Source organism: Canis aureus, chromosome 8 (assembly GCF_053574225.1).
Source record: "Canis aureus isolate CA01 chromosome 8, VMU_Caureus_v.1.0, whole genome shotgun sequence".
Classification (NCBI taxonomy): domain Eukaryota; kingdom Metazoa; phylum Chordata; class Mammalia; order Carnivora; family Canidae; genus Canis; species Canis aureus.
In genome coordinates, this window is record NC_135618.1 from 37,204,845 (window position 1) to 37,229,686 (window position 24,842).

The following is a 24,842-nucleotide window of genomic DNA, read 5'->3' on the forward strand; positions in this document are numbered from 1 at the left end:
ACAATAATACAATGACAGGGGATTTTAACACCCACTTACGATCATCTATGCAAAAATCAACAGAGGAACAATGGCCTTGACTCTCTGGACCAGAGAGACTCAACAGATAGAGTCAGAACATTTCATCCTAAAGCAGCAGAATACACATTCCTTTCAAGTGTGCATGGGACACTCTCCAGAACAGATCACATCATGGGCCACAAATCAGCCCTCAATAGGTTCAAGAAGATTGAGATCATACCATGTACATTTTCAGACCACGACACTATGAAACTCAAAGTCAAGAGCAAGAAAAAATTTGGACAGACCAAAAATACGTGGAGATTATGAACATCCTACTAGAGAATGAATGGCGCAACCAGGAAATTAAAGAGGAAATTTAGAAAATATATAGAAACAAATGAAAATGAAAACATGTTTCTCCAAACCTCTGGGATGCAGCAAAGGCAGTCCTAAGAGGGAAGTACATAGCGATACAGGCCTACCTCAAGAAACAAGAAGTCTGGGATCCCTGGGTGGCGCAGGGGTTTGGCGCCTGCCTTTGGCCCAGGGCGCGATCCCGGAGACCCGGGATCGAATCCCACATCGGGTTCCCGGTGCATGGAGCCTGCTTCTCCCTCTGCCTGTGTCTCTGCCTCTCTCTCTCTCTCTCTCTCTCTGTGACTATCATAAATAAATAAAAAAGTTAAAAAAAAAAAAGAAAGAAACAAGAAGTCTGCAATACAAAAAAAAAAAAAAAAGTCTGCAATACACAACCTAACCCTACACCTAAGGGAGCTGGAAAAGGACAGCAAACAAAGCCTAAAGCTTGCGGAAGAAGAGAAATAACAAAGATGAGAGCGGAAATAAATGATACACAAACAACAACAAAACAGTAGTATGGAATAATGAAACTAAGAGCTGATTCTTCAAAATAATTAATAAAATGGATCTAGCCCTAGCCAGACTTATCAACAAGAAAAGAGAAAGGACCTAATAAAATCACAAACGAGAGAGGAGAGATCACAATCGACACCAGAAAAATAAGACAATTATAAGAGAATACTATGAAAAATTATATGCCAACAGGGGATCCCGGGGTGGCTCAGTGGTTTAGCACCTGTCTTCCGCCCAGGGCATGATCTTGGAGTCCCAAGATCAAATCCCACATCAGGCTTCCTGAATGGAGCCTGCTTCTCCCTCTGCCTGCCTCTCTCTCTCTCTCTCTCTCTCTGTCTCTCACGAATAAATAAAATCTTTTTTAAACTATTTTTTTAATTTGTTTATGATAGTCACAGAGAGAGAGAGAGAGAGAGAGAGAGAGGGGCAGAGACATAGGCAGAGGGAGAAGCAGGCTCCATGCTCTGGGAGCCCGACGTGGGATTCGATCCCGGGTCTCCAGGATCTTTTTTAAAAAATTATATGCCAACAAACTGGGAGACCTAGAAGAAATGGACAAATCCCTAGAAATGTACAAACTACCAAAACAGAAATAGGAAGAAACAGAAAATGTGAATAGACCCATAACAGGCAAAGGAAGTGAATCAGCAAGGCACCTGGGTGCCTCTGGTTGAGCATCTGCTTTGGCTCAAGTCATGATCCCGGAGTCCTGGGACGAAGTCTTACATTGGCCTCCCTGCATGGAGGCTGCTTTCCCCTCTGCCTGTGTCTCTGCCTCTCTCTCCGTGTCTCTCATATATAAATAAAATATTTTTTAAAAAGGAAAAAGATGAGAAAGGACCCAAATTAAATCACAAATGAGAGAAGAGAAATAACAAACAACACCATCTTATAATACAAACTATCATAAGAGAACATGAAAAATTATATGCCAACTTGGGAAAACCTGGAAGAATAGATAAATTCCTAGAAATACATAATACAGCCAAAATGAAAAAGTAAGAAGTAAGAAACTTGAACAGACAGATAACCAACTAAGAAATTGAGTCAGCAATCAAAAATCTCCCAACAAACAAAGTCCAGGACCAGATGGCCTTCCCAGGTCCTTTCTACCAGACCTTTAAAAAAGAATTAATATCTATTCTTCTCAAAGTATCCCCCCCCCAAAAAAAAGAAAAGAAAGGAAAACTTTCAAATTCATTCTATGAAGCCAGCATTGCCCTGATACCAAAACTAGATAAAGACCCCACTACAAAAAAAGAGAGAGAGAGAGAGAACTAAAGGCCAATATCCCTGACTAACAGAGATCAAAAACTCTCAATAAAAAACTAGCACAGTGGGATCCCTGGGTGGCGCAGCGGTTTGGCGCCTGCCTTTGGCCCAGGGCGCGATCCTGGAGACCCGGGATCGAATCCCACGTCGGGCTCCCAGTGCATGGAGCCTGCTTCTCCCTCTGCCTATGTCTCTGCCTCTCTCTCTCTCTCTGTGTGACTATCATAAATAAATAAAAAATTAAAAAAAAAACTAGCACAGTGAATCCAACAATACATTAAATAAATTATTCATCATGATCAAGTGGGAGTTATTCCTGGGTTGCCAAGATGTTTCAATATTAACAGATCAATCATTGTGATACACCAGAATGTTAAAAGAAAGAATAAGAACCAAGTGATCGTTTCTTTTTTTTTAAGATTTTTTAATTTATTTATTCACGAGAGAGAGGTAAATACATAGGGAGAAGCAGGCTCCATGCAGGAAGCCTGATGCGGGACTCGATCCTGGGACTCTGGGATCACACCCTGAGCCAAAGGCAGATGCTCAACCACTGAGCCACCTGGGTGTCCCACCAAGTGATCATTTCAACAGATGCAGTAAAAGCATTGATAAAACATAACATTCAGTCATGATGAAAACCCTCAACAGATTAAGTTTAGAGGGGATGTACTTCAACATAATAGAAACCTTAGATGAGAAACCCAGAATATCATCCTCAACAGGGAAAAACCAAGAACTTTTCCTCTACAGTCAGGACCAAGACAGGGATGTGCACTCTCATCAATGTTATTCAACACAGTCCTGGAAGTCCTAGCACAGCTATCAGACAACGAAAAGAAATAAAAGGCATCCAAATCAGCTAGGAAAATGTCAAGCTTTCACTACTTGATGATGAATGATTTTCTGTATAGAAAACCCAAAAATCTCTATCAAAAACTGCTAAAACTGATAAATTCAGTAAAGGATACAAAGTGAACTTGCAGAAATCTGTTGCATTTCTATGCACCAATAATGAGGCAGCAGGAAGAGAAATTGAGGACTCAATCCCATGTAGACTAGCACCAAAAACAATAAGATACGTAGGATTAGGCCTAACCAAAGAGGTGAATGCCCTGCACTGTAAATCCTATAAAACACTGATGAAAGAAATTGAAGATGACACAAACCAATAATAGAAAGGCATTTCATGCTCATGGATTGGAAGAACAAAAATTGTTTATCTTTTTTAAAGATGTATTTATTCATGAGAAACAGAGAAACAGATAGAGGGAGAAGCAGGCTCCACGCCGGGAGCCAGACGTGGGACTTGATCCCAGGACTCCAAGATCATGCCCTGGGCGGAAGCTGGCACTAAACCACTGAGCCACCCAGGCTGCCCTATTCTTTAAAAGGCTATATACTACTCAAAGCAATCTACACATTTAATGTGATCCCCATCAACATAGCAATGGCATTTTTCACAGAGCTGGAACAAATCCTAAAATTTGTATAGAACCATGAAAGATTGAAAATCGCCAAAGCAGTGTTGAAAAAGAAAACTAAAACTGGCGTTTCGGACCTCAAGTTATATTACAGAGCTCTGATGTGATCCAAAGAGCATGGTGCAGGTACAAGAAGTAGACCCTTAGATCAATAGAACAGAATAGAAAACCGAAACAAGATACAAACCTGTAACTCTATGATCAATTAATCTTCAACAAAGCAGGAAAGAATATCCAACGGCAAAAAGTCTCTTCAACAAACGGTATTGGGAAAACTAGGCAGCCACATGCAGAAGAATGAAACAGGACCACTTTCTTACACCATATATATAAAAAATAAATTCAAAATGGATTAAAGACCTAAATGTGAGACCTGAAACCATAAAATGAAGAAAAGATAAGCAGCAATGTCTTTGACATTGGCCATTGGATCTTCTTTCTAGATATGCCTCTGAGGTGAGGGAAACAAAAGCAAAAATAAACTATTGGGACTTCAGCAAGTTGAAAAGGTTCCACACAGTGAAGGAAACAACCGTAGCTAAAAGGCAACATAAAAATAAGAGAAGATATAGCCAATAAAGAGTTAGTGTCCAAAATATATAAAGCAAATATAAATTTCAGCATCCTAACTACAAATTATCCAACCGAAAATGGGCAGAAAATATGAATGGACATTGTCTCTGACAAGACATCCAGATGGCCACCAGACACATGGAAAGACACTCAGCATCACCCATCATCAGGGGAATGCAAACCCAAACCACAATGAGATGTCACCTGACAGCCGTCAGAATGGCTAAAATTAACAACACAAAATCAACAGGTATTAGTGAGGCTGGGCAGAAGGGGGAGCCCCCTTACACTCCTGGTGGGAATGCGAATAGGTGCAGCTGCTGTGGAAAACAGTGTGGAGGGTCCTCAAAAAGTTCAAAATAGAGCTACCCTATGATTCCGAAATTGCACAGCGAGGTATACCCCGAGGATACAAAAGTACAGATTCGAAGGGGGACACGCAGCCCAATGTTGGTAGCAGCGTTATCAACAACAGCCAAACTGGGGACACAGCCCAGGTGTCCACCGACAGATGAATGGGCACAGAAGATGGGATAAATATACACACTGCGACATCACTCAGTCATCAGATGGGATGAAATGAAGCCATTTACAATGACGTGGGAGAAGCGGAAAGGACTTTTGCCAAATGAAATGAGTTAGAGAAAGACAAATACCATACGATTGCGTTCACATGTGGATTTTAAGAAACCAACGAAACTGGCAAAGGGGCGAGGTGGGGGAATGAGAGAAGAAAACCAAGAAACACTCTTAACCATAGAGAATAAACTAATAAATACCAGAAGAGGGGGAGGGGCAAGAAGGCGGAAGAGTAGGGTCTCCAAATCACCTGTCCCCACCAAATTACCTAGAAAACCTTCAAATTTTCCTGAAAATCTATGAATTCGGCCTGAGAATTAAAGAGAGAACACCTGGAATGCTACAGTGAGAAGAGTTCGCGTTTCTACCAAGGTAGGAAGACGGGAAAAAAGAAATAAAGAAACAAAAGGCCTCCAAGGGGGAGGGGCCCTGCGAGGAGCCGGGCTGAGGCCGGGGCGAGTGTCCCCAGGACAGGAGAGCCCCGTCCCGGAGAAGCAGGAGCTGCACCGACCTTCCCGGGCGGAAAGGGGCTCGCAGGGAGTTGGAGCAGGACCCAGGAGGGCGAGGATGCCCTCGGGTTCCCTGAGACAGTAACAGACACCTGCACCCCGGGAGAGTGCGCCGAGCTCCCTAAGGGCTGCAGCGCGCACGGCGGGACCCGGAGCAGCTCGGAGGGGCTCGGGCGGCGGCTCCGCGGAGGAGGCTGCGGGGCGGGAGCAGCTCGGGGGGGCTCGGGGGGCGGCTCCGCGGAGGGGGCTGCGGGGCGGGAGCAGCTGGGGGGGCGGGGCTCGGGCGGCGGCTCCGCGGAGGGGGCTGCCGGCCGGGAGCGCGAATCCAACAGCGCAGATCCGGAGCACTGGGCGCCGGGACACAGCCAGGATCCGGCCTCCCCCGGGACAGGCAGAGGCCAGGAGGGCCCAGGACAGCAAGGACGCTCCTGCTCCGAGCTGAGTAGATCAGCGGCCCCGCCCCGGAGCCTCCAGGCCCTGCAGAGGAGAGCTCCGTAGTTACTGAGGGAGCTGAATCCAGGTTTCCAGAGCTGGCCCCGCCACTGGGGCTGTTCCTCCTGCGGCCTCACGGGGCAAACAACCCCCACTGAGCCCTGCACCAGGCAGGGGGCAGAGCAGCTCCCCCAACTGCTAACACCTGAAAATCAGCACAACAGGCCCCTCCCCCAGAAGACCAGCTAGAAGGACAAGTTCCAGGGGAAGTCAAGGGACTTAAAGTATACAGAATCAGAAGATACTCCCCCGTGGTTTTGTTGTTGTTGTTGTTGTTGTTTTGTTTTGTTTCGTTTTGTTTCGGTTTCTTTTGCTTTTTGATTTGTTTCCTTCCCCCACCCTTTTTTTCCTTTCTTTCTTTTTCTTTCTCTTTTTCTTTTTTTTTCTTTTTTCCTTTTTTCTTTTTTCTCTTTCTCTTTTCTTTCCTTCTTTCTCTCCTCTCTTTTTCTCCTTTTCCCAATACAACTCGCTTTTGGCCACTCTGCACTGAGCAAAATGACTAGAAGGAAAACCTCACCTCAAAAGAAAGAATCAGAAACAGTCCTCTCTCACACAGAGTTACAAAATCTGGATTACAATTCAATGTCAGAAAGCCAATTCAGAAGCACTATTATACAGCTACTGGTGGCTCTAGAAAAAAGCATAAAGACCTCAAGAGAGACTTCATGACTGCAGAATTTAGAGCTAATCAGGCAGAAAATTAAAAATCAATTGAATGAGATGCAATCCAAACTAGAAGTCCTAACGACGAGGGTTAACAAGGTGGAAGAACGAGTGAGTGACATAGAAGACAAGTTGATGGCAAAGAGGGAAACTGAGGAAAAAAGAGACAAACAATTAAAAGACCATGAAGATAGATTAGGGGAAATAAACGACAGCCTGAGGAAGTAAAACCTACATTTAATTGGCGTTCCCGAGGGCGCCGAAAGGGACAGAGGGCCAGAATATGTGTTTGAACAAATCCTAGCTGAAAACTTTCCTAATCTGGGAAGGGAAACAGTCATTCAGATCCAGGAAATAGAGAGATCCCTCCCCCCCTAAAATCAATAAAAACCGTTCAACACCTCGACATTTAATAGTTAAGCTTGCAAATTCCAAAGATAAAGAGAAGATCCTTAAAGCAGCAAGAGACAAGAAATCCCTGACTTTTATGGGGAGGAGTATTAGGGTCACAGAGGACCTCTCCACAGAGACCTGGCAGGCCAGAAAGGGCTGGCAGGATATATTCAGGGTCCTAAATGAGAAGAACATGCAACCAAGAATACTTTATCCAGCAAGGCTCTCATTCAGAATGGAAGGAGAGATAAAGAGCTTCCAAGACAGGCAGGAACTGAAAGAATATGTGACCTCCAAACCAGCTCTGCAAGAAATTTTAAGGAGGACTCTTAATATTTCCCTTTAAGAAGAAGTCCAGTGGAACAATCCACAAAAACAAGGACTGAATAGATACCATGATGACACTAAACTCCTATCTGTCAATAGTAACTCTGAATGTGAACGGGCTTAATGACCCCATCAAAAGGCGCAGGGTTTCAGACTGGATAAAAAAACAGGACCCATCTATTTGCTGTCTACAAGAGACTCATTTTAGACAGAAGGACACCTACCGCCTGAAAATAAAAGGTTGAACCATTTACCATTCGAATGGTCCTCAAAAGAAAGCAGGGGTATCCATCCTTGTATCAGATAAACTAAAATTTACCCCGAAGACTGTAGTGAGAGATGAAGAGGGACACTATCTCATACTTAAAGGATCTATCCAACAAGAGGACTTAACAATCCTCAATATATATGCCCCGAATGTGGAAGCTGCCAAATATATAAATCAATTATTAACCAAAGTGAAGAAATACTTAGATAATAATACACTTATACTTGGTGACTTCAATCTAGCTCTTTCTATACTCAATAGGTCTTCTAAGCACAACACCTCCAAAGAAACGAGAGCTTTAAATGATACACTGGACCAGATGGATTTCACAGATATCTACAGAACTTTACATCCAAACTCAACTGAATACACATTCTTCTCAAGTGCACATGGAACTTTCTCCAGAATAGACCACATACTGGGTCACAAATCGGGTCTGAACCGATACCAAAAGATTGGGATCGTCCCCTGCATATTCTCAGACCATAATGCCTTGAAATTAGAACTAAATAACAACAAAAAGTATGGAAGGACCTCAAACACGTGGAGGTTAAGGACCATCCTGCTAAAAGATGAAAGGGTCAACCAGAAAAAAAAAAAAAAAAAAGAAAGGGTCAACCAGGAAATTAAGGAAGAATTAAAAAGATTCATGGAAACTAATGAGAATGAAGATACAACCGTTCAAAATCTTTGGGATGCAGTCCTAAGGGGGAAATACATCGCAATACAAGCATCCATTCAAAAACTGGAAAGAACTCAAATACAAAAGCTAACCTTACACCTAAAGGAGCTAGAGAAAAAACAGCAAATAGATCCTACACCCAGCAGAAGAAGAGAGTTAATAAAGATTCGAGCAGAACTCAACGAAATCGAGACCAGAAGAACTGTGGAACAGATCAACAAAACCAGGAGTTGGTTTTTTGAAAGAATTAATAAGATAGATAAACCATTAGCCAGCCTTATTAAAAAGAAGAGAGAGAAGACTCAAATTAATAAAATCATGAATGAGAAAGGAGAGATCACTACCAACACCAAGGAAATACAAATGACTTTAAAAATATATTATGAACAACTATACGCTAATAAATTAGGCAATCTAGAAGAAATGGACGCATTCCTGGAAAGCCACAAACTACCAAAACTGGAACAGGAAAAAATAGAAAACCTGAACAGGCCAATAACCAGGGAGGAAATAGAAGCAGTCATCAAAAACCTCCCAAGACACAAGAGTCCAGGGCCAGATGGCTTCCCAGGGGAATTCTATCAAACATTTAAAGAAGAAATCATACCTATTCTCCTAAAGCTGTTTGGAAAGATAGAAAGAGATGGAGTACTTCCAAATTCGTTCTATGAGGCCAGCATCACCTTAATTCCAAAACCAGACAAAGACCCAACCAAAAAGGAGAATTACAGACCAATATCCCTGATGAACATGGATGCAAAAATTCTCAACAAGAATCTGGCCAATAGGATCCAACAGTACATTAAGAAAATTATTCACCATGACCAAGTAGGATTTATCCCTGGGACACAAGGCTGGTTCAACACCCGTAAAACAATCAATGTGATTCATCATATCAGCAAGAGAAAAACCAAGAACCATATGATCCTCTCATTGGATGCAGAGAAAGCATTTGACAAAATACAGCATCCATTTCTGATCAAAACTCTTCAGAGTGTAGGGATAGAGGGAACATTCCTCAACATCTTAAAAGCCATCTATGAAAAGCCCACAGCAAATATCCTTCTCAATGGGGAAGCACTGGGAGCCTTTCCCCTAAGATCAGGAACAAGACAGGGATGTCCACTCTCACCACTGCTATTCAACATAGTACTGGAAGTCCTAGCCTCAGCAATCAGACAACAAAAAGACGTTAAAGGCATTCAAATTGGCAAAGAAGTCAAACTCTCCCTCTTCGCCGATGACATGATACTCTACATAGAAAACCCAAAAGTCTCCACCCCAAGATTGCTAGAACTCATACAGCAATTCGGTAGCGTGGCAGGATACAAAATCAATGCCCAGAAATCAGTGGCATTTCTATACACTAACAATGAGACTGAAGAAAGAGAAATTAAGGAGTCAATCCCATTTACAATTGCACCCAAAAGCATAAGATACCTAGGAATAAACCTAACCAAAGATGTAAAGGATCTATACCCTAAAAACTATAGAACACTTCTGAAAGAAATTGAGGAAGACACAAAGAGATGGAAAAATATTCCATGCTCATGGATTGGCAGAATTAACATTGTGAAAATGTCAATGTTACCCAGGGCAATATACACGTTTAATGCAATCCCTATCAAAATACCATGGACTTTCTTCAGAGAGTTAGAACAAATTATTTTAAGGTTTGTGTGGAATCAGAAAAGACCCCGAATAGCCAGGGGAATTTTAAAAAAGAAAACCATATCTGGGGGCATCACAATGCCAGATTTCAGGTTGTACTACAAAGCTGTGGTCATCAAGACAGTGTGGTACTGGCACAAAAACAGACACATAGATCAATGGAACAGAATAGAGAACCCAGAAGTGGACCCTGAACTTTATGGTCAACTAATATTCGATAAAGGAGGGAAGACTATCCATTGGAAGAAAGACAGTCTCTTCAATAAATGGTGCTGGGAAAATTGGACATCCACATGCAGAAGAATGAAACTAGACCACTCTCTTTCACCATACACAAAGATAAACTCAAAATGAATGAAAGACCTAAATGTGAGACAAGATTCCATCAAAATCCTAGAGGAGAACACAGGCAACACCCTTTTTGAACTCGGCCATAGTAACTTCTTGCAAGATACATCCACGAAGGCAAAAGAAAATAAAAAATGAACTATTGGGACTTCATCAAGATAAGAAGCTTTTGCACAGCAAAGGATACAGTCAACAAAACTCAAAGACAGCCTACAGAATGGCAGAAGATATTTGCAAATGACTAATCAGATAAAGGGCTAGTTTCCAAGATCTATAAAGAACTTATTAAACTCAACACCAAAGAAACAAACAATCCAATCATGAAATGGGCAAAAGACATGAAGAGAAATCTCACAGAGGAAGACATAGACATGGCCAACATGCATATGAGAAAATGCTCTGCATCACTTGCCATCAGGGAAATACAAATCAAAACCACAATGAGATCCCACCTCACACCAGTGAGAATGGGGAAAATTAACAAGGCAGGAAACCACAAATGTTGGAGAGGATGCGGAGAAAAGGGAACCCTCTTACACTGTTGGTGGGAATGTGAACTGGTGCAGCCACTCTGGAAAACTGTGGAGGTTCCTCAAAGAGTTAAAAATAGACCTGCCCTACGACCCAGCAATTGCACTGTTGGGGATTTACCCCAAAGATACAAATGGAATGAAACGCCGGGACACTTGCACCTCGATGTTTATAGCAGCAATGGCCACAATAGCCAAACTGTGGAAGGAGCCTTGGTGTCCACCGAAAGATGAGTGGATAAAGAAGCTGTGGTTTATGTATACAATGGAATATTACTCAGCTATTAGAAATGACAAATACCCACCATTTGCTTCAACGTGGATGGAACTGGAGGGTATTATGCTGAGTGAAGTAAGTCAGTCGGAGAAGGACAAACATTATATGTTCTCATTCATTTGGGGAATATAAATAATAGTGAAAGGGAATATAAGGGAAGGGAGAAGAAATGTGTGGGAAATATCAGAAAGGGAGACAGAACGTAAAGACTGCTAACTCTGGGAAACGAACTAGGGGTGGTAGAAGGGGAGGGGAGCAGGGGGTGGGAGTGAATGGGTGACGGGCACTGGGGGTTATTCTGTATGTTAGTAAATTGAACACCAATAAAAAATAAATTAAAAAAAAAATACCAGAGGAAGTGGGGCGGGGGGGGTGGGTTACGGGGAATCGGAAGATGGGGATCACGGAGGGCACCTGTGATGAGTACCAGGCATTGTAGCCAACAGTTGAATCACTATGTGGTACACCTGAAACTATATTATACTGTGTTAACAAATGGGAATTCAATTAAAACTATAAAATAACAATTGTTAGTATTGATATAATGGATGCGTACAAGAGATAAAAACAAAAAGGAAATTGAAAATCCAAATAAAGAGTATTTAGAGCCACAAATCCCCTCCTGATCCCAGCTCAGGAGATGCCTGCCATGGCTATTGTCACCTCAGCAGAGGCCTGGAGTTTGATTCTCTGCAGAGGCCTCTGAATGGATGGGTGCTAGGCACATACGCTAACCCAAAACATAACTATAACGCTTAAAACTAACCCACTGAAGATACTGGGAGTCCCAGTGTCAAGCACATGACCAGATACAATCTCTACTTGTATACGGACAATAACCCTAACCCTAATTTTATTTTTTTAAGATTTATTTATTTATTCATGATAGAGAGAGAGAGAGAGGCAGAGACACAGGCAGAGAGAGAAGCAGGCTCCATGCCAGGAGCCCGACGCGGGACTGGATCCCGGGACTTCAGGATCGCACTCTGGGCCAAAGGCAGGCGCCAAACCACTGAGCCACCCAGGGATCCCCACTAACCCCAATTGTAACCTAGCCTAACACTAGACCTATCAGTAATCAAAAACCAAACGCTAACCCCTAGTCCCTAATCCATATACCTAACCCTGATTCCAACTATAACCCTAACCCTAACTATAACCAGTAACCCTAATTCTAACCAGTAACCTAAACCATAATCTGTAACCCTAACCCTAACTCATAACTATAACCTATAACCCTAACCCTAAACAGTAACACTAACCCTACCAGTAATCTAACCCCTAACTGTAATCCAAACCCTAACCCTAACCCCGAGCCAAGCCCCACGTTCAGTGTCCCCCTGAACACAAACCCTGAGCCTGAGCCTCATCCTCACCTTCGCCCTCTACTCAGCTCTCAAGGCAGATCTCGAAACTACCCCCACCTAGGACCCTCCAAAGCTCCTGGGCCTTAACCCTAACCCTAGACTGGGTTCTGATCTGACCCAGTCCCAGAGCCTGGCTCTGATCCCCAAGAGATTTCAGACACCTGAATGACACCGGAAGACTTGGCCTCCAACACAGTAGGAAATGTGACTTTTGGAGATTGGCAAGGAGCAGAGCAGAAGAAATCTGGAGGAAACCTAAGCCCATGTGCTCGTTTAATGCCCCCGGAGTACAAAATGTGAGCCTGATCCTCACTCTAACCCTCACCAAATCTTGCCCTATACCGTAATCCTAATCCCCAATTCCTAAACCTAAACATAATCCTAACTACAGTAAGAAAATTGGATCTGAATGGTAAAGACATTTTAGACAGTGGGCAGGTGGACACAGGTGGGAGCTGTGCTCGGGTTAGGATGCGTCATCTGTGGCATCTCCTCCGACAGGGCTGTGTGCTGCGTCCTGGGGAGGGCGTCCCGGGTTTGGCTGAGAAGGGGCAGCCGAGGTGAGGAGACGGCGGCCGGGGCGTCTGGGGGCTGGTGTACAGAGTGTCTGTGCTGCGGAGACAGGTTTCCTGCAGGTCTGAAATCTCGGCAGAGTCGGTGACTCCGCACCCACGTCAGCACCCCGCCAGGAGCAGAGGACGTCCAGCTCTGTGACAAAGGCCAAGTGCCACCTGCACCCAGCTCAGCCGCAGCGGGAGGCTGCCTGTCACCCAGAGGCCCGCGCGAGGTCACCCCAGAGGCCCCTGTGTCTGTGGCGCAGAAGAGGCAGGGGACTCGGATTTCCAATTCTCCACAGCCCTCCAGCAAAACCTCGTGACAAGTGTGACAGTGAATGAGGGGAACCCACAGTAAGTGCACTGGGCGTCTAGGCGGGGAGACTGGAGGGGAGGCTGGAGGGGAACTGGGGGAGCTGGGGGGGAGGCTGGGGAGGAGGCTGGAGGGGAGCCCGCCCTGTGTCCAGGACAGGCCCCAGCAGGAGGACCCCGAAGGAGAGACGCTGGCGACAGGCCCCAGCAGGGGAAGCCGGGGTCCCCCACGAGACCCTGACCCCCGCAGCCCTGCCCTGAGGAACCTGCTGCTCCCAGGACGGTCCTCCAACACAGCCGCCCAGCTGCCTCCCTCCCCAGGGAATAATGAACAGGTGACAGGCCTGCTCCCCGACCCCGCACCCCCGGAGACACCCAGGGCGACACAGGGCCACGGGGACCCTCCATGCTCAGCAACCGGAAGACCCGATGCTGTGAAAATACCGCTCCCCGAGGCCGTCTACACAGCGCAGTCCTTCCGACCTCCCAGCGGCCTGGTCACGCGCACGGAGCCAACAGCCCCGAAGCGGTGTAGACACGGGATGACCCTGCAGGCGGAGGCGGCGGGAGCTCCCCGGCTGCAGACGGCCTGAGGGGCCGCAGGACCCGAATCCGTGTGGTGCCTAACACGGCCGAGCGCAGCCGCCCAGGGGATCCCGAGCCCAGAAAGGGGGGACGCCCCAGCCCGGGGCACGGCCCCGCGCGGGACCCCAGGTCACCGCAACACCGCCCGGAAACCCCCGCGTTGGTGCAGCGCGCCATCCTCCGCGGGTCCTGTGAGCACGGCCTCCTGCAGCCCCGCTCCGCGGCGTCTCCTCACCTGCCCCTCCCGCCGCGGGTCCTGAGGAGGCTCCTGTCAGCGTGGACGCGCACCCACCTCCTCCGCGGCGGGTCCTGAGGGGGCTCCGGCCCGCGTGGACGCGCACCCACCTCCTCCGCGGCGGGTCCTGAGGAGACTCCTGTCAGTGTAGACGCGCACCCACCTCCTCCGAGGCGGGTCCTGAGGAGGCTCCTGTCAGCGTAGACGCGCACCCACCTCCTCCGCGGCGGGTCCTGAGGAGGCTCCTGTCAGTGTGGACGCGGCCCCACCTCCGCGGCGGAGGCGGAGAAGGCGGGGCTCCTGCCACACAGCAGGCAGAGACTAGGCCTCTGGAGCTCGCCCGCAGCCCTGCGCTGGTCTGGTCGGGAGCTGGGCCGGGGCACCCAGGGGGCGGGGGCGGTGCAGGACTCGAGGGCACTCAGTTCAGGGGAAGAGCCCGCCCCTCCCAGGGCCCAGCTGAATCCAATAAATGCCAGAACTTTCTCAGTGAAATGGAGTACAATATCCCAGCTTCTCCAGAAATACCTAAGGAACAATTACCTGGAAAGCATATAGAATGCGGGCGGCTGGGTGGCTCAGTCGGTTAAGCGTCTGCCTTCGGCTCCGGCCTTGATCCCGGGGCCCTGGGGTCCCCCGCACGGGGCTACTTGCTCAGCGGGGAGTCTGCTTCTCCCTCTGCCTCTGTCTGCTGCTCTGCCTGCTGGTGCTCTGTCTTTCTCTGTGTCAGATGAATAAATAAAGTCTTCTTTAAAAAAAGGAAAGGATATAGAATAAAATGTAGACAAAAACTTTATAACTTACAGTGAAATTATTATACATAAATTTAAAATATACAAGTATGGGGCACCTGAGTGGCTCAGTCGGTTAACCGTCTGCCTGCCTCTGGGATCATGATCCCTGGGTCCTGGGACCCAGTCTGGCGTGGGGCTCCCTGCTCAATGCAGAGTCTGTTTCTCCCTCTCTCTCTCTCTCTCTCTCTGTCTGTCTCTCATAAATAAAATCATGAGCGACACAGAGAGAGGCAGAGACACAGGCAAATTTTACAAAAGTAAAAAAGAATTGTTAATGTGAACTTCATAAAATTAACACTCCTACTATGTGAGTGACCTTGCTCAGAGAACTAAAAGACAACCCACAGATTGCAAGGAAATATTTGCAAAACACATACCTGATAAAGGATTTGTATTCAAACTATACAAAAAAACTCTCAGAACTCAACAATAAGAAAACAAATAACCTGACAATAGGTATATCTGAACACACATCTGCACAAAGAAGTTATACAGATGCCTAAAATGACATATTCGTTGCTAATAATATCTTCTTTTCCATTCTCTCTCTGCCTTAAAGAGCCTTTCCTTTTCTACAACTCCATGGAGATGCCATCTATTTGCTAGATACGATACTGCCAGACTCATGAATCATTGAATAAAGCCACCCGGATCTTTCAGTTTACTCAGGTGGATTTTGTTTCTTTTTAAAGATTTTATTTATTTATTCATGAGACACACACAGAGAGAGGCAGAGACACAGGCAGAGGGAGAAGCAGGCTCCATGCAGGGAGCCCGATGTGGGACTGGAGCCCGGGTCTCCAGGATCAGGCCCTGGGCAGAAGGTGGCACTAAATCACTGAGCCACCCAGGCTGCCCTGGATTTAGTTTCTTAACAACAGGTTTATCACCCACCCTTAGAGTTACAGGTAAGAAGAAAGGTTACAACATCCATGAGATGGTGGATGCAGTTGGAGACATCAATATAAACTCATCCTTAGTTTATTGTGGATACAATCGACAGAGAAACTGTCAACCTCAAAGATAGAATTGCCAGTTATTTTACCAGCAAAATGAGTTGCTTTGGGAATAGCTGAAGAACTGCAATTCAGGACAACAAACAAAAGACAAAGGAAAGGTCAGTTTGTGTTGGGTTTAAATAGGAAATTAGGGAGTATTGTTGCACACCGTTAAAAAATGGCAGCACTTAGGGGGATCCCTGGGTGGTGCAGAGGTTGAGCACCTACCTTTGGCCCAGGGCGCGATCCTGGAGACCTGGGATCGAGTCCCACGTCGGGCTCCCGGTGCATGGAGCCTGCTTCTCCCTCTGCCTATCTCTCTGCCTTTCTCTCTCTCTCTCTCTCTCTCTCTCTCTCTCTCTCTGTGTGTGTGTGTGTGTGTCTATCGTAAATTAAAAAAATTAAAAAAAAAATTAAAAAAAAAGAAAAATGGCAGCACTTAGACCAAGTTCTTTCTGCTGGTTGTGGTTCAACCAGTGGCACGTGTGTGAGAGCTCCCCCTTCAGGCTTCCTGGCTCCAATTTAAGCAAGGTTTCCTTTATCTAATTTTTACAAAATCTTTAAAATTGGGATGCCTGAGTGGCTTAGTGGTTGAGTGTCTGCCTTTGGCTCAGGGCATGACCCTGGAGTCCTGGGATCAAGTCCCACATCGGGTTCCCTGCACGGAGGCTGCTTCTCCCTCTGCCTATGTCTCTGCCTCTCTCAGTGTATCTCTCGTGAATAAATCAGTAAAATCTTTTTTTAAAATTTAAAATATTTTTAAAATCTAATAAGAGGACACTGGAAGCCTAGAGAAAATGGGTAACTTCCAAGTAAAAACACACAGTAACAAAATGGGCCCTGACATGATGAAAACAGAAACAGACCAATGAACAGGAAAAGGTCACAGTAAGGCTTGGAAATCTCCCATTGGAAAAGTCCCCAGGAACAAGTAAGTTCATAGTAAACACCCAAGTGTTCTGGTTATAGTATGAAAGCTTGATATATGTATATGGTTCATCTAATGTAGGAGCCCAGTGATTCCAAAGTAAACACTACTTTATGTACCATGACAAAGGTGCTGCCAATTTGACTGTGACTTTCTCAATAAAAGAAAAAAAAACTGATCAATGAATTTACTTCCATTAAAATCAGAAAAGTTAATTTTTTAAAAATTCAGTTTTGGAATAAATAATACATTTAACCTTAAATAAGGTTGTAGTTTGTAACACATCTACTTTTTTTTTGTTTTAAGTTTTTATTTATTTATTTATGAGAGACACAGAGAGGCAGAGAGACAACAGGCAGAGGGTGAAGCAGGCTCCCCACAAGGAGCCCCATGTGGGACTAGATGTGGAACTCAAACACAGACCCCAAGATCACGCCCTGAGTTGAAGGCAGATGCTCAACCACTGAGCCACCCAGGTGTCCCAACACAGCAACTTTTCAATGTGCATCCAATTGTCATATTGACAATTGTCAAACTATCAACATCGGAAGAGAGAGGACCTCATGTGAGGCCCAGGGTAGCCAGGCAGCCACCCCACTCATACCTACTCAGGCCCCACTCACACTTGCAGCCAGATGCTCTCAGAGGTTCTCCTCTCCAAGAAGCAGAATCTGTGAAAAGTACTATGGTGTTCCATGGCTATGAAAGGCCAAAGCCCTGATGAAGGGACACGTCTGTAAGATATGTCCTGCTGAAATGCTACAGGAGAAAGTACAAATAAACCCGTGAGAAAGTCAGAAACAGAGGTTTCTGTGCTCGCCTACTGATGACACATCACTGGGGAAGCCGCCCTGAGGACCGTCTCCCTATTTTGTCCTCACAACACCAAACTGTCTGGACATCCCCACCACCAGCTCACAGTTTAGCTGTGGCCAGTTCACCCACTTAGGAAAAGCCTGGGGAATCTCTGAAACTTAGAGTTCTGTGTATTCAGTGTCATAACTTGGAAATTCCAACTGAAAACAAACTACAAGGTCAATGTACAAGTCAATTGACATGAAGACTATGGTGTGTTTGTGTTCCCTCCAAATTCAGTGTTAGAATCCAAATGAAAAGTGTGATGGTGTTAGAACAGGTTATTAGGTCATAAGGGTGTGGTCTCCTCGTAAAAGAGACCCCAGCACCTTCCCTCCAAGTGAGGATACAACAAGTCTGCTGCTGGGGGATCCCTGGGTGGCTCAGCGGTTTGGCGCCTGCCTTTGGCTCGGGGGCGTGGTCCCGGGGTCCCGGAATTGAGTCCCTGCATCGGGCTCCCTGCATGGGGTCTGCTTCTCCCTCTGCCTGTGTCTCTGCCTCTCTCTTTCTGTGTGTCTCTCATGAATAAATAAATAAAATCTTAAAAAAAAAAAAAACAAGTCTGCTGCCAGAGATATCCTAATCTCAGACATGCACCCTCCAGAACTGTAAGAAATAAATGTCTAGGGATCCCTGGGTGGCGCAGCGGTTTAGCGCCTGCCTTTGGCCCAGGGCGTGATCCTGGAGACCCGGGATCGATTCCCACATCGGGCTCCCGGTGCGTGGAGCCTGCTTCTCCCTCTGCCTATGTCTCTGCCTCTCTCTCTCTCTCTCTCTCTGTATGACTATCATAAATAAATAAAAATTAAAAAAAAAAAGAAATAAATGTCTATTGTTTATAAGCCACCTGGTCTGTGATATTTTGATAGCAGCCTAAATTAACTGAGATGATCAGCAATGATATACAGAGCAAATGGACGTGAAATGAAAAAAAAATTACAGCACAAAAATTAAGGTTCTTAGGTATAAATCTAACAATGTACATAAAAATATTCATAAAACATTAAAACACAGATGAGAGAAATCAAATAACATATAAATAAATGCGCCTTTTGCCTCGTGCATCCAAGAGAGAGCAGGATGGCTCACCAGCAGCTGCACTGGAGCCATCCGAGGAACTTGGGTCAGGGTTCCTTTCTTCCACCTCTGCTCAAACCCATGCAGTCTGACCCGGAAATACTGCCTCAACAGGTGCTGACAGAGTTTCTGTCGGTCCATGAGGGATACCAGCTTCAGTAAATTGGATTAAATGAGTCTCCTTGAATGGATCATCCCATTCAAGATCCCCATCCTTCTGCCTCAATGCAGATATCCAAGATAACCCCCTTTTTTAAGATTTTATTCATTTATTCATGAGAGACACAGAGACAGAGAGGCAGAGACACTGGCAGAGGGAGAAGCAGGCTCCCTGCAGGGTGCCCGACGTGGGACTCGATCTCGGGACCCCGGGGTCACACCCTGAGCTGAAGGCAGACGCTCAATCGCTGAACCACCCAGGTGTCCTGCAGGACCAATCCTTACAGAGATTTTTTTTGAGGGTGTGATAACATGTATAACATAAAATTTTTCTCTCTTTAATTTTTATTTTTAATTATGGTAAAATATACATAACGAAATTTACCATTTTCAACATATTTTTTAAATTTTTATTTATTTATTCAACAGAGACACAGAGAGAAAGGCAGAGACAGAGGCAGAGGGAGGAGCAGGCTCCCTGCAGGGAGCCCAATATGGGGCTCAATCCCAGGAACCTGGGGTCACACCCTGAGCCAAAGGCAGACAGTCGCTCAACAACTTAGCCACCCAGGCATCCCATTTTCAACATTTTTAAGTGAATATTCACATTGATATGTACCCCTCACCAGTATTGTTTCTCAACTCCATCCACAGGGCATGAGAATTTCAATTTCTTCACATCCTTGCTAAAACTAACTTCCATTTTTTAGATGACAGCCATCCCCTGAGTGTGAAGTGGCATCTCAGTGTGGTTTTCATTTTCATTTCCCTGATGTCTAAGGATGTTAAGCATCTTTTCATGTGTTTGTTGGGTTTGGATTAGGCCATGGTTTATTGTATATGGCACCAAATAACATGCAGAATTTAAGAAAATGTTTGGAAATGGAATATCTGATATGACTTTGGTATCAGAATATATAAAGAGCTCCTACAGCTCAACACCACAAGGACAAGCAACCCAATTTAAAAAAAGGCAAAGGACTTGAACAGGATTTTCTCCAAAGAAGACACACAAGAAGCACATGAAAAGATGTTCAACATCACCAACCATCAGGAAAATGTAAATCAAAATCACACTGAGGTACCACTTTATACCCAGAACAGTGATTTAAGGGATGCCTGGCTGGCTTAGTTGGAATAGCATGTGACTGTTTTTTGTTTTGTTTTGTTTTGTTTTGTTTTGTTTTGTTTTGTTTTGTTTTTTTAGGATTTAGTTATTTATTTTAGAGAGAGTTAGAATGACCGAGAGGAGCAGAGGGAGAGGGAGAGAGAATCCCAAACAGATGCCATACCGAGTGCTGAGTCCTACACGGGGCTCGATCGTGTGACCCCGAGATCATGACCTGAACAGAAACCAAGAGTCGGACACTTAAAATTGAATGTGTCACCCAAGCACCCCAAGCATGGGACTCTCGATCTCAGGGTCGTGAGTCAAGCCCCACATTGGATGCAGAGATTATTTAAATTAAGAAGCTTAAAAAATATATTTTTTTAAAGGACACTAACAACAGTTGGTGAGGATGTGGAGAAATTGTAACCCGAGTACACCATTGATGTAAAATGCTGAAGTCACTGTGGAGAACAGTTTGGCAGTTCCTCAAAAATTCTAAACATAGATATGATCATACCATGTGATCTAGCAATTCCGTTCCTAGGAATACACACAGAAACAGAGAAAACAGGTACCAAAAAAACTTTTCCATGAATGTTCATAGCAGTGCTGCTTGCAACAAGGAAAACCTGGTAACAGCGCAAGGGTCACAGTAAGGGTGAGGCCACTGATGCCGCGAAGTGGGCGAACCTCGAAAACACTACACTGAGGAATAAGGCCGTAGGGCAAGTCACGCACCCTGTAACTCCATTTCTACAAAATGCCCAGAAAAGGCGATCCATGGAGACGGGGAGCAGGCAAGGGGCTCCAGAGGGCCCGGGGCGGCGGGGGGGAGCGACCGCTTCACGAGCAGGGGTTTTCCTGTGGGAGTGACGACGTCAGACATCAGCATGTACTGAATGTCACCAAACTGCACACGTTGAAAGAGGGTTGGACTATGTGGATTTCACCACACTGGAAACCAAGAAAGCGGGGCGCCCGACTGGCTGTCGGTGGAGCATGCAAGTCTTGATGTTAGGGATGTGGGTTCAGCCCCCACGTTGGGTGTAGAGATGGCTTAAAAATTCAAACAAACAAACAAAAATCTTAAAAACAAACAAACCAAGAGAAACCATTGCATATCCTCCCGCGTCAGGGAGAGTCCCCTGCCCTCGCTGCCCTCAGTCTGGCCTTCCGGGCCTTCCACGGTCCAGCCAGCCCCATGTGGGGCCCTCGAGCTCCAGCGGCACCGCGCACCCAACCCCCTGGAATCAGCAGCTCAGGACTGGAGCTCCGGCCCCTGGCCCTCCGACTCCTTCAGAACCCGGTGCTCAACGACTTCCTCCTCCCAAGGTCTCCCAACCTGGCTCTGCTGTGAACTGGACCTCGGGGCCACAGTGTCCAAGGGTCATCTCATCTCCAAAGAGGGAAGCCAGAGTTTTCTGGGCACAGAGGTGCGCAGGCGACTCGCTCAGGGGAACTAAGAGCAATGTGGCCGAAGGGGCAGGTCACGCAGCCTCCAAGGGGCTGCATGCTCAAGCTCCAGCCCAAAGCTGGGTCTCTGCGTGTCACTGAGAGAAAATGTGATCCACAGAAACAGTGTCTCCGGCCGCGCAGAGGAGGCGTCCCAGCTGTGGGGGTCACTCGTCACATGCAGGTTCCCTGGGAAGCCACGGGGGCCACACAGATGCTGCTCTGATACCGGGCCAGCGCTCCCCAGGGGTCGGCTCCAGGAAGTGGATTCAAGCTATTTTTTTTTATCCTTGGTTAGAACTAAAGATGCCTGCACCTCACTTCCGTCCACACCCTTCCCGCTCTCTACAAACTAAAAATACATTCTGGGTCCTGCTTCCCCGCTGCTGACCACAATCTGGCTCCTCTGAGGCTCCCCACAAACCCCCGGGGGCGCCAGTGGCATGCAGAGGGGAGGGGGAAGCCTGTCTGAGGCAGGGGGGCCTGTGCCTTTGGGAGCCTGGGGCTGCAAGTGCTTTCTCCTGCGTGGACCACAGGGGTCACCAGAGCCCCAGGGACTGGCACCTCCTCCACTTGACCCTACCTGTAAAACCTCAGCACCTCCAACCCCAGAGAGCCCGAGAATAGACTGGCCCCATCCCCTCGCACTTCTCCGGCCCCTCTCCCAGCCAGCAGCGGTTTGAAAGACCCACTGGACCCCTTTTAATCTCAGGAGGAGAGGGACCTCAGGAAGGCACAGAAAGAAGTCATAGCACCTCCTCTGCATCTGCTGGGTGCAGGTGGACCCTTTAAAGAGGTGAGGGCAGAACAGGCTGTGGGCCCACACCCTTCTTTTCTGAGGGGTCCGAGTGAAGCCAGATAGCAGGGAGGGAAGTGGTGGCCGGGGAGGGGGTGCTGAGTGGCAGGATGCTGAGGGGAGGGGAGGGGAGGGGAGGGGAGGGGAGGGAGGTGGGGGTCACCCGCTGGCCTCCATCCGGACAGGATGTCTGTGCAGGGGCTCCGTTCTCAGAGAGACTTTGGTCCATTTTCCGCAAAATGGACATCATGCAGCTGGCCAAGTCCGGGCTCTAGATCAACCCCGGTGACTGCAGAGGGTAGGAGCGAGGCCAACACCCTGAGGTCCTCATGCGACCCGTTCAGCAGGGTCTTGCCTCTCACCGTGACCGACTCCCACACAGGTACTTCCTCGCCAGGCATCCAGGCTCTGCTGGTCACCAGAAAGGCCGTGGGCCAAAACCGGGCTGGGCCCAGAGCTCCAAGTGCTTCCTGGGAAGGTAAAGGGGTGGCAGCCCCCAGAGCAGCCCAGGGCACAGTAGTCACCACTGCTGCCCTCTGACTGTGGGGGAGCTGGCCTGGGGGCGCTCGCAGGGACCCAGTCCTCCTGCGGCAGATAGGCAGGCGGCTGCCCTCCCTGTAGCACATGCCCTGCTCTCAGCACAGCCTCTGGGAGGCCGGCGCCAGGGCCCTCCTCCTCGTCCTCTGGGACCACTGACTGCCAGGGATCCACTGGGTCATAGGTCAGCCACGCAATGGCCTCCTGGTCGCTGGACTCCGAGGCTCCTTGTGGGGGACCGACAGGGTCCGGGTTCGGCAGCAGGCCAGTTCTGTGAGCCCTGATCCAGGTCTAGAACAGAGAGCATGGGGTGTGCGTAGGGGAAGGGCTCAGGCCGCATGTTCAGGACTCTCCCTGGAAGCAGCCTTCCCTCCTCCTCCGAGAAGCTCTCCTGAAATCCTCGCCTAGAGTCCAAACAATGCCTGTGCTAAGAACATTCCATCTTACCTCCACGTGCCAGCGTATCCGTAGCCCAGGACCCTCAGTAATCCCCCACCTCACCGCACGGTGCTCACAGCAGCCCGAAAGAGGGTACAGGTAGTGACAGGTGCCAAGGACAGAGAAAGTCCCTGGCTGCTGCTCCAGGCGCTTCCATGGGCTACAGAGACTGCGCCCCTCTCCTGGACCCCCCACCCACATACTCACACACTCACACCGAGACGCTGTCGGGAACGGCACCTTTGGGCTGAGGGCAGCAGACCTGGACCCCTCCGTGGGGCCACAAGAGGCCCCCCACCTCCCAAAGGGAAGTATGTCCTAGGTGAGACCAGGAGCCACCACCAAATGGACCACACATACCTTGCCCTCTGTTACTGCCCTGCTCCCTGGAGAGCCCACCCATGGCTCCAGACCACCCCCACCCCCACCCCACCCCCAAGGGGTCTAAATAACTTGGCGGGTGACATGGGTCTCCAGAGGAGAGCTGGGTGCGTGCAGCCCACATGACCTCAGGGGTCTGGACAGAGACGGCCACTACCCGAGAGAAGGAGGTGGCCTCCACCAAAGACAAGATGCTCCACTTTAAGCCTCGAGTTATACTCTTGGACAACAATCCGAAACTGAAAACTGGACTCCCTTTCTAAATTTTGTTTTCTGGGCTCCCTTTCTAGAGACACAATGATAAGGCAGAGGGAAGACCAGCAATGGCAGGGGGATCGGGGAAGAGCAGGCCCAAGAACCCCAGGAAGCATCACATGCCATCCTCCACCCGCAGTAGGGAACTTGAAACCACCTGCTGGAGCCCAGAGGGCAAGAGCCCCCAGGCCAGAGGGAACTGAAGGGGTCTGATGCGAAGACCCTGCTGGTGGCGCTCACCGGGGCACTACAAAGGGGGGGATGTGGAGTGTGCTCAGTGGCCAGGGTGCCAGCACGCTACCCAGGGGAACAAGGGAGGGCCAGGCGCTCCCCATCGACCACCAGAGCAGTAGCTGCAGACCACCAAGGGCCCCAAGGACAGCACCAGCACCAGGCCCTCCCCACAGACACCTTCAGAGAAGAAGCAGGCACAAGACACGTGGCAGCTGCAAGACACCACCATAGTCTGCACCACAGAATGACCATCTACCTCCCAGAAGCTGCTCCCCGCAAAAGAAAAAGAAACCCGCAATAGAGAATACAGCTAATTGTTTTGATGCATTTAAGACACAGCGTGTAAATTTAAACCCACTACGTATACCAAAAAAGCTCAAAGCACTGACAAGGCCCCCACACTAGCCCCCACTCACACCGAAGCCCACATCCTGGGCAGGCCAGGCCCGTGGGTGACCCCAGCCCCGCCCCCACTCCTGCTGCGGGCCCACACGCACCTGGAAGTCCCCGCAGTGCACGCTGTAGAGGGCCTGGAAGAAGGGCGCTGGAGAGGGTACTTCCCGGTAGAAGCTTCTCTTCATCCTGAGGCCGGGAAAGGACAGCTGGAGGCCTACGCACACCCAAGGGGTTGGGGGAGGGGGTCCTCGGAGGCCCCAGCTCAGGAGGCCTGAGGTCCCGTGGGAGCTCCACTCCCTTGCAGCAGAGGCAGCCCTGTGTCATCTGCGCTGCTGCCTCTCTCGCCTCTAGCCGGGCGCAGACCTGCTCTCGGGGCAAGACCCAGCACGTGCCCGTGCGGCCTCCCCGGCCCATGACCCCGTAGGTCTCCTTAC

The 24,842-nt window shown here is 47.8% G+C and overlaps 1 protein-coding gene across 5 annotated transcripts in view; it reads right to left on the bottom strand.

Moving 5' to 3' along the window:
* Positions 1-24,842, bottom strand: part of LOC144318698 (interleukin-9 receptor-like) — a 50,682-nt gene that overhangs the window by 18,517 nt on the left and 7,323 nt on the right. For 3 of the 5 annotated variants that reach the window (XM_077905867.1, XM_077905868.1, XM_077905866.1), the window contains 2 exons: positions 24,510-24,594; positions 19,189-22,995 (listed from right to left, as the gene is read on the bottom strand). In XM_077905867.1, the coding sequence (XP_077761993.1) occupies positions 22,495-22,995; positions 24,510-24,594 (586 nt within the window). In that variant the 3' untranslated portion in view covers positions 19,189-22,494. Of the gene's footprint in view, positions 1-14,540; positions 14,719-19,188; positions 22,996-24,509; positions 24,595-24,842 lie in introns of those variants that run through there. The other 2 variants (XR_013384756.1, XR_013384755.1) reach the window with 1 other exon arrangement.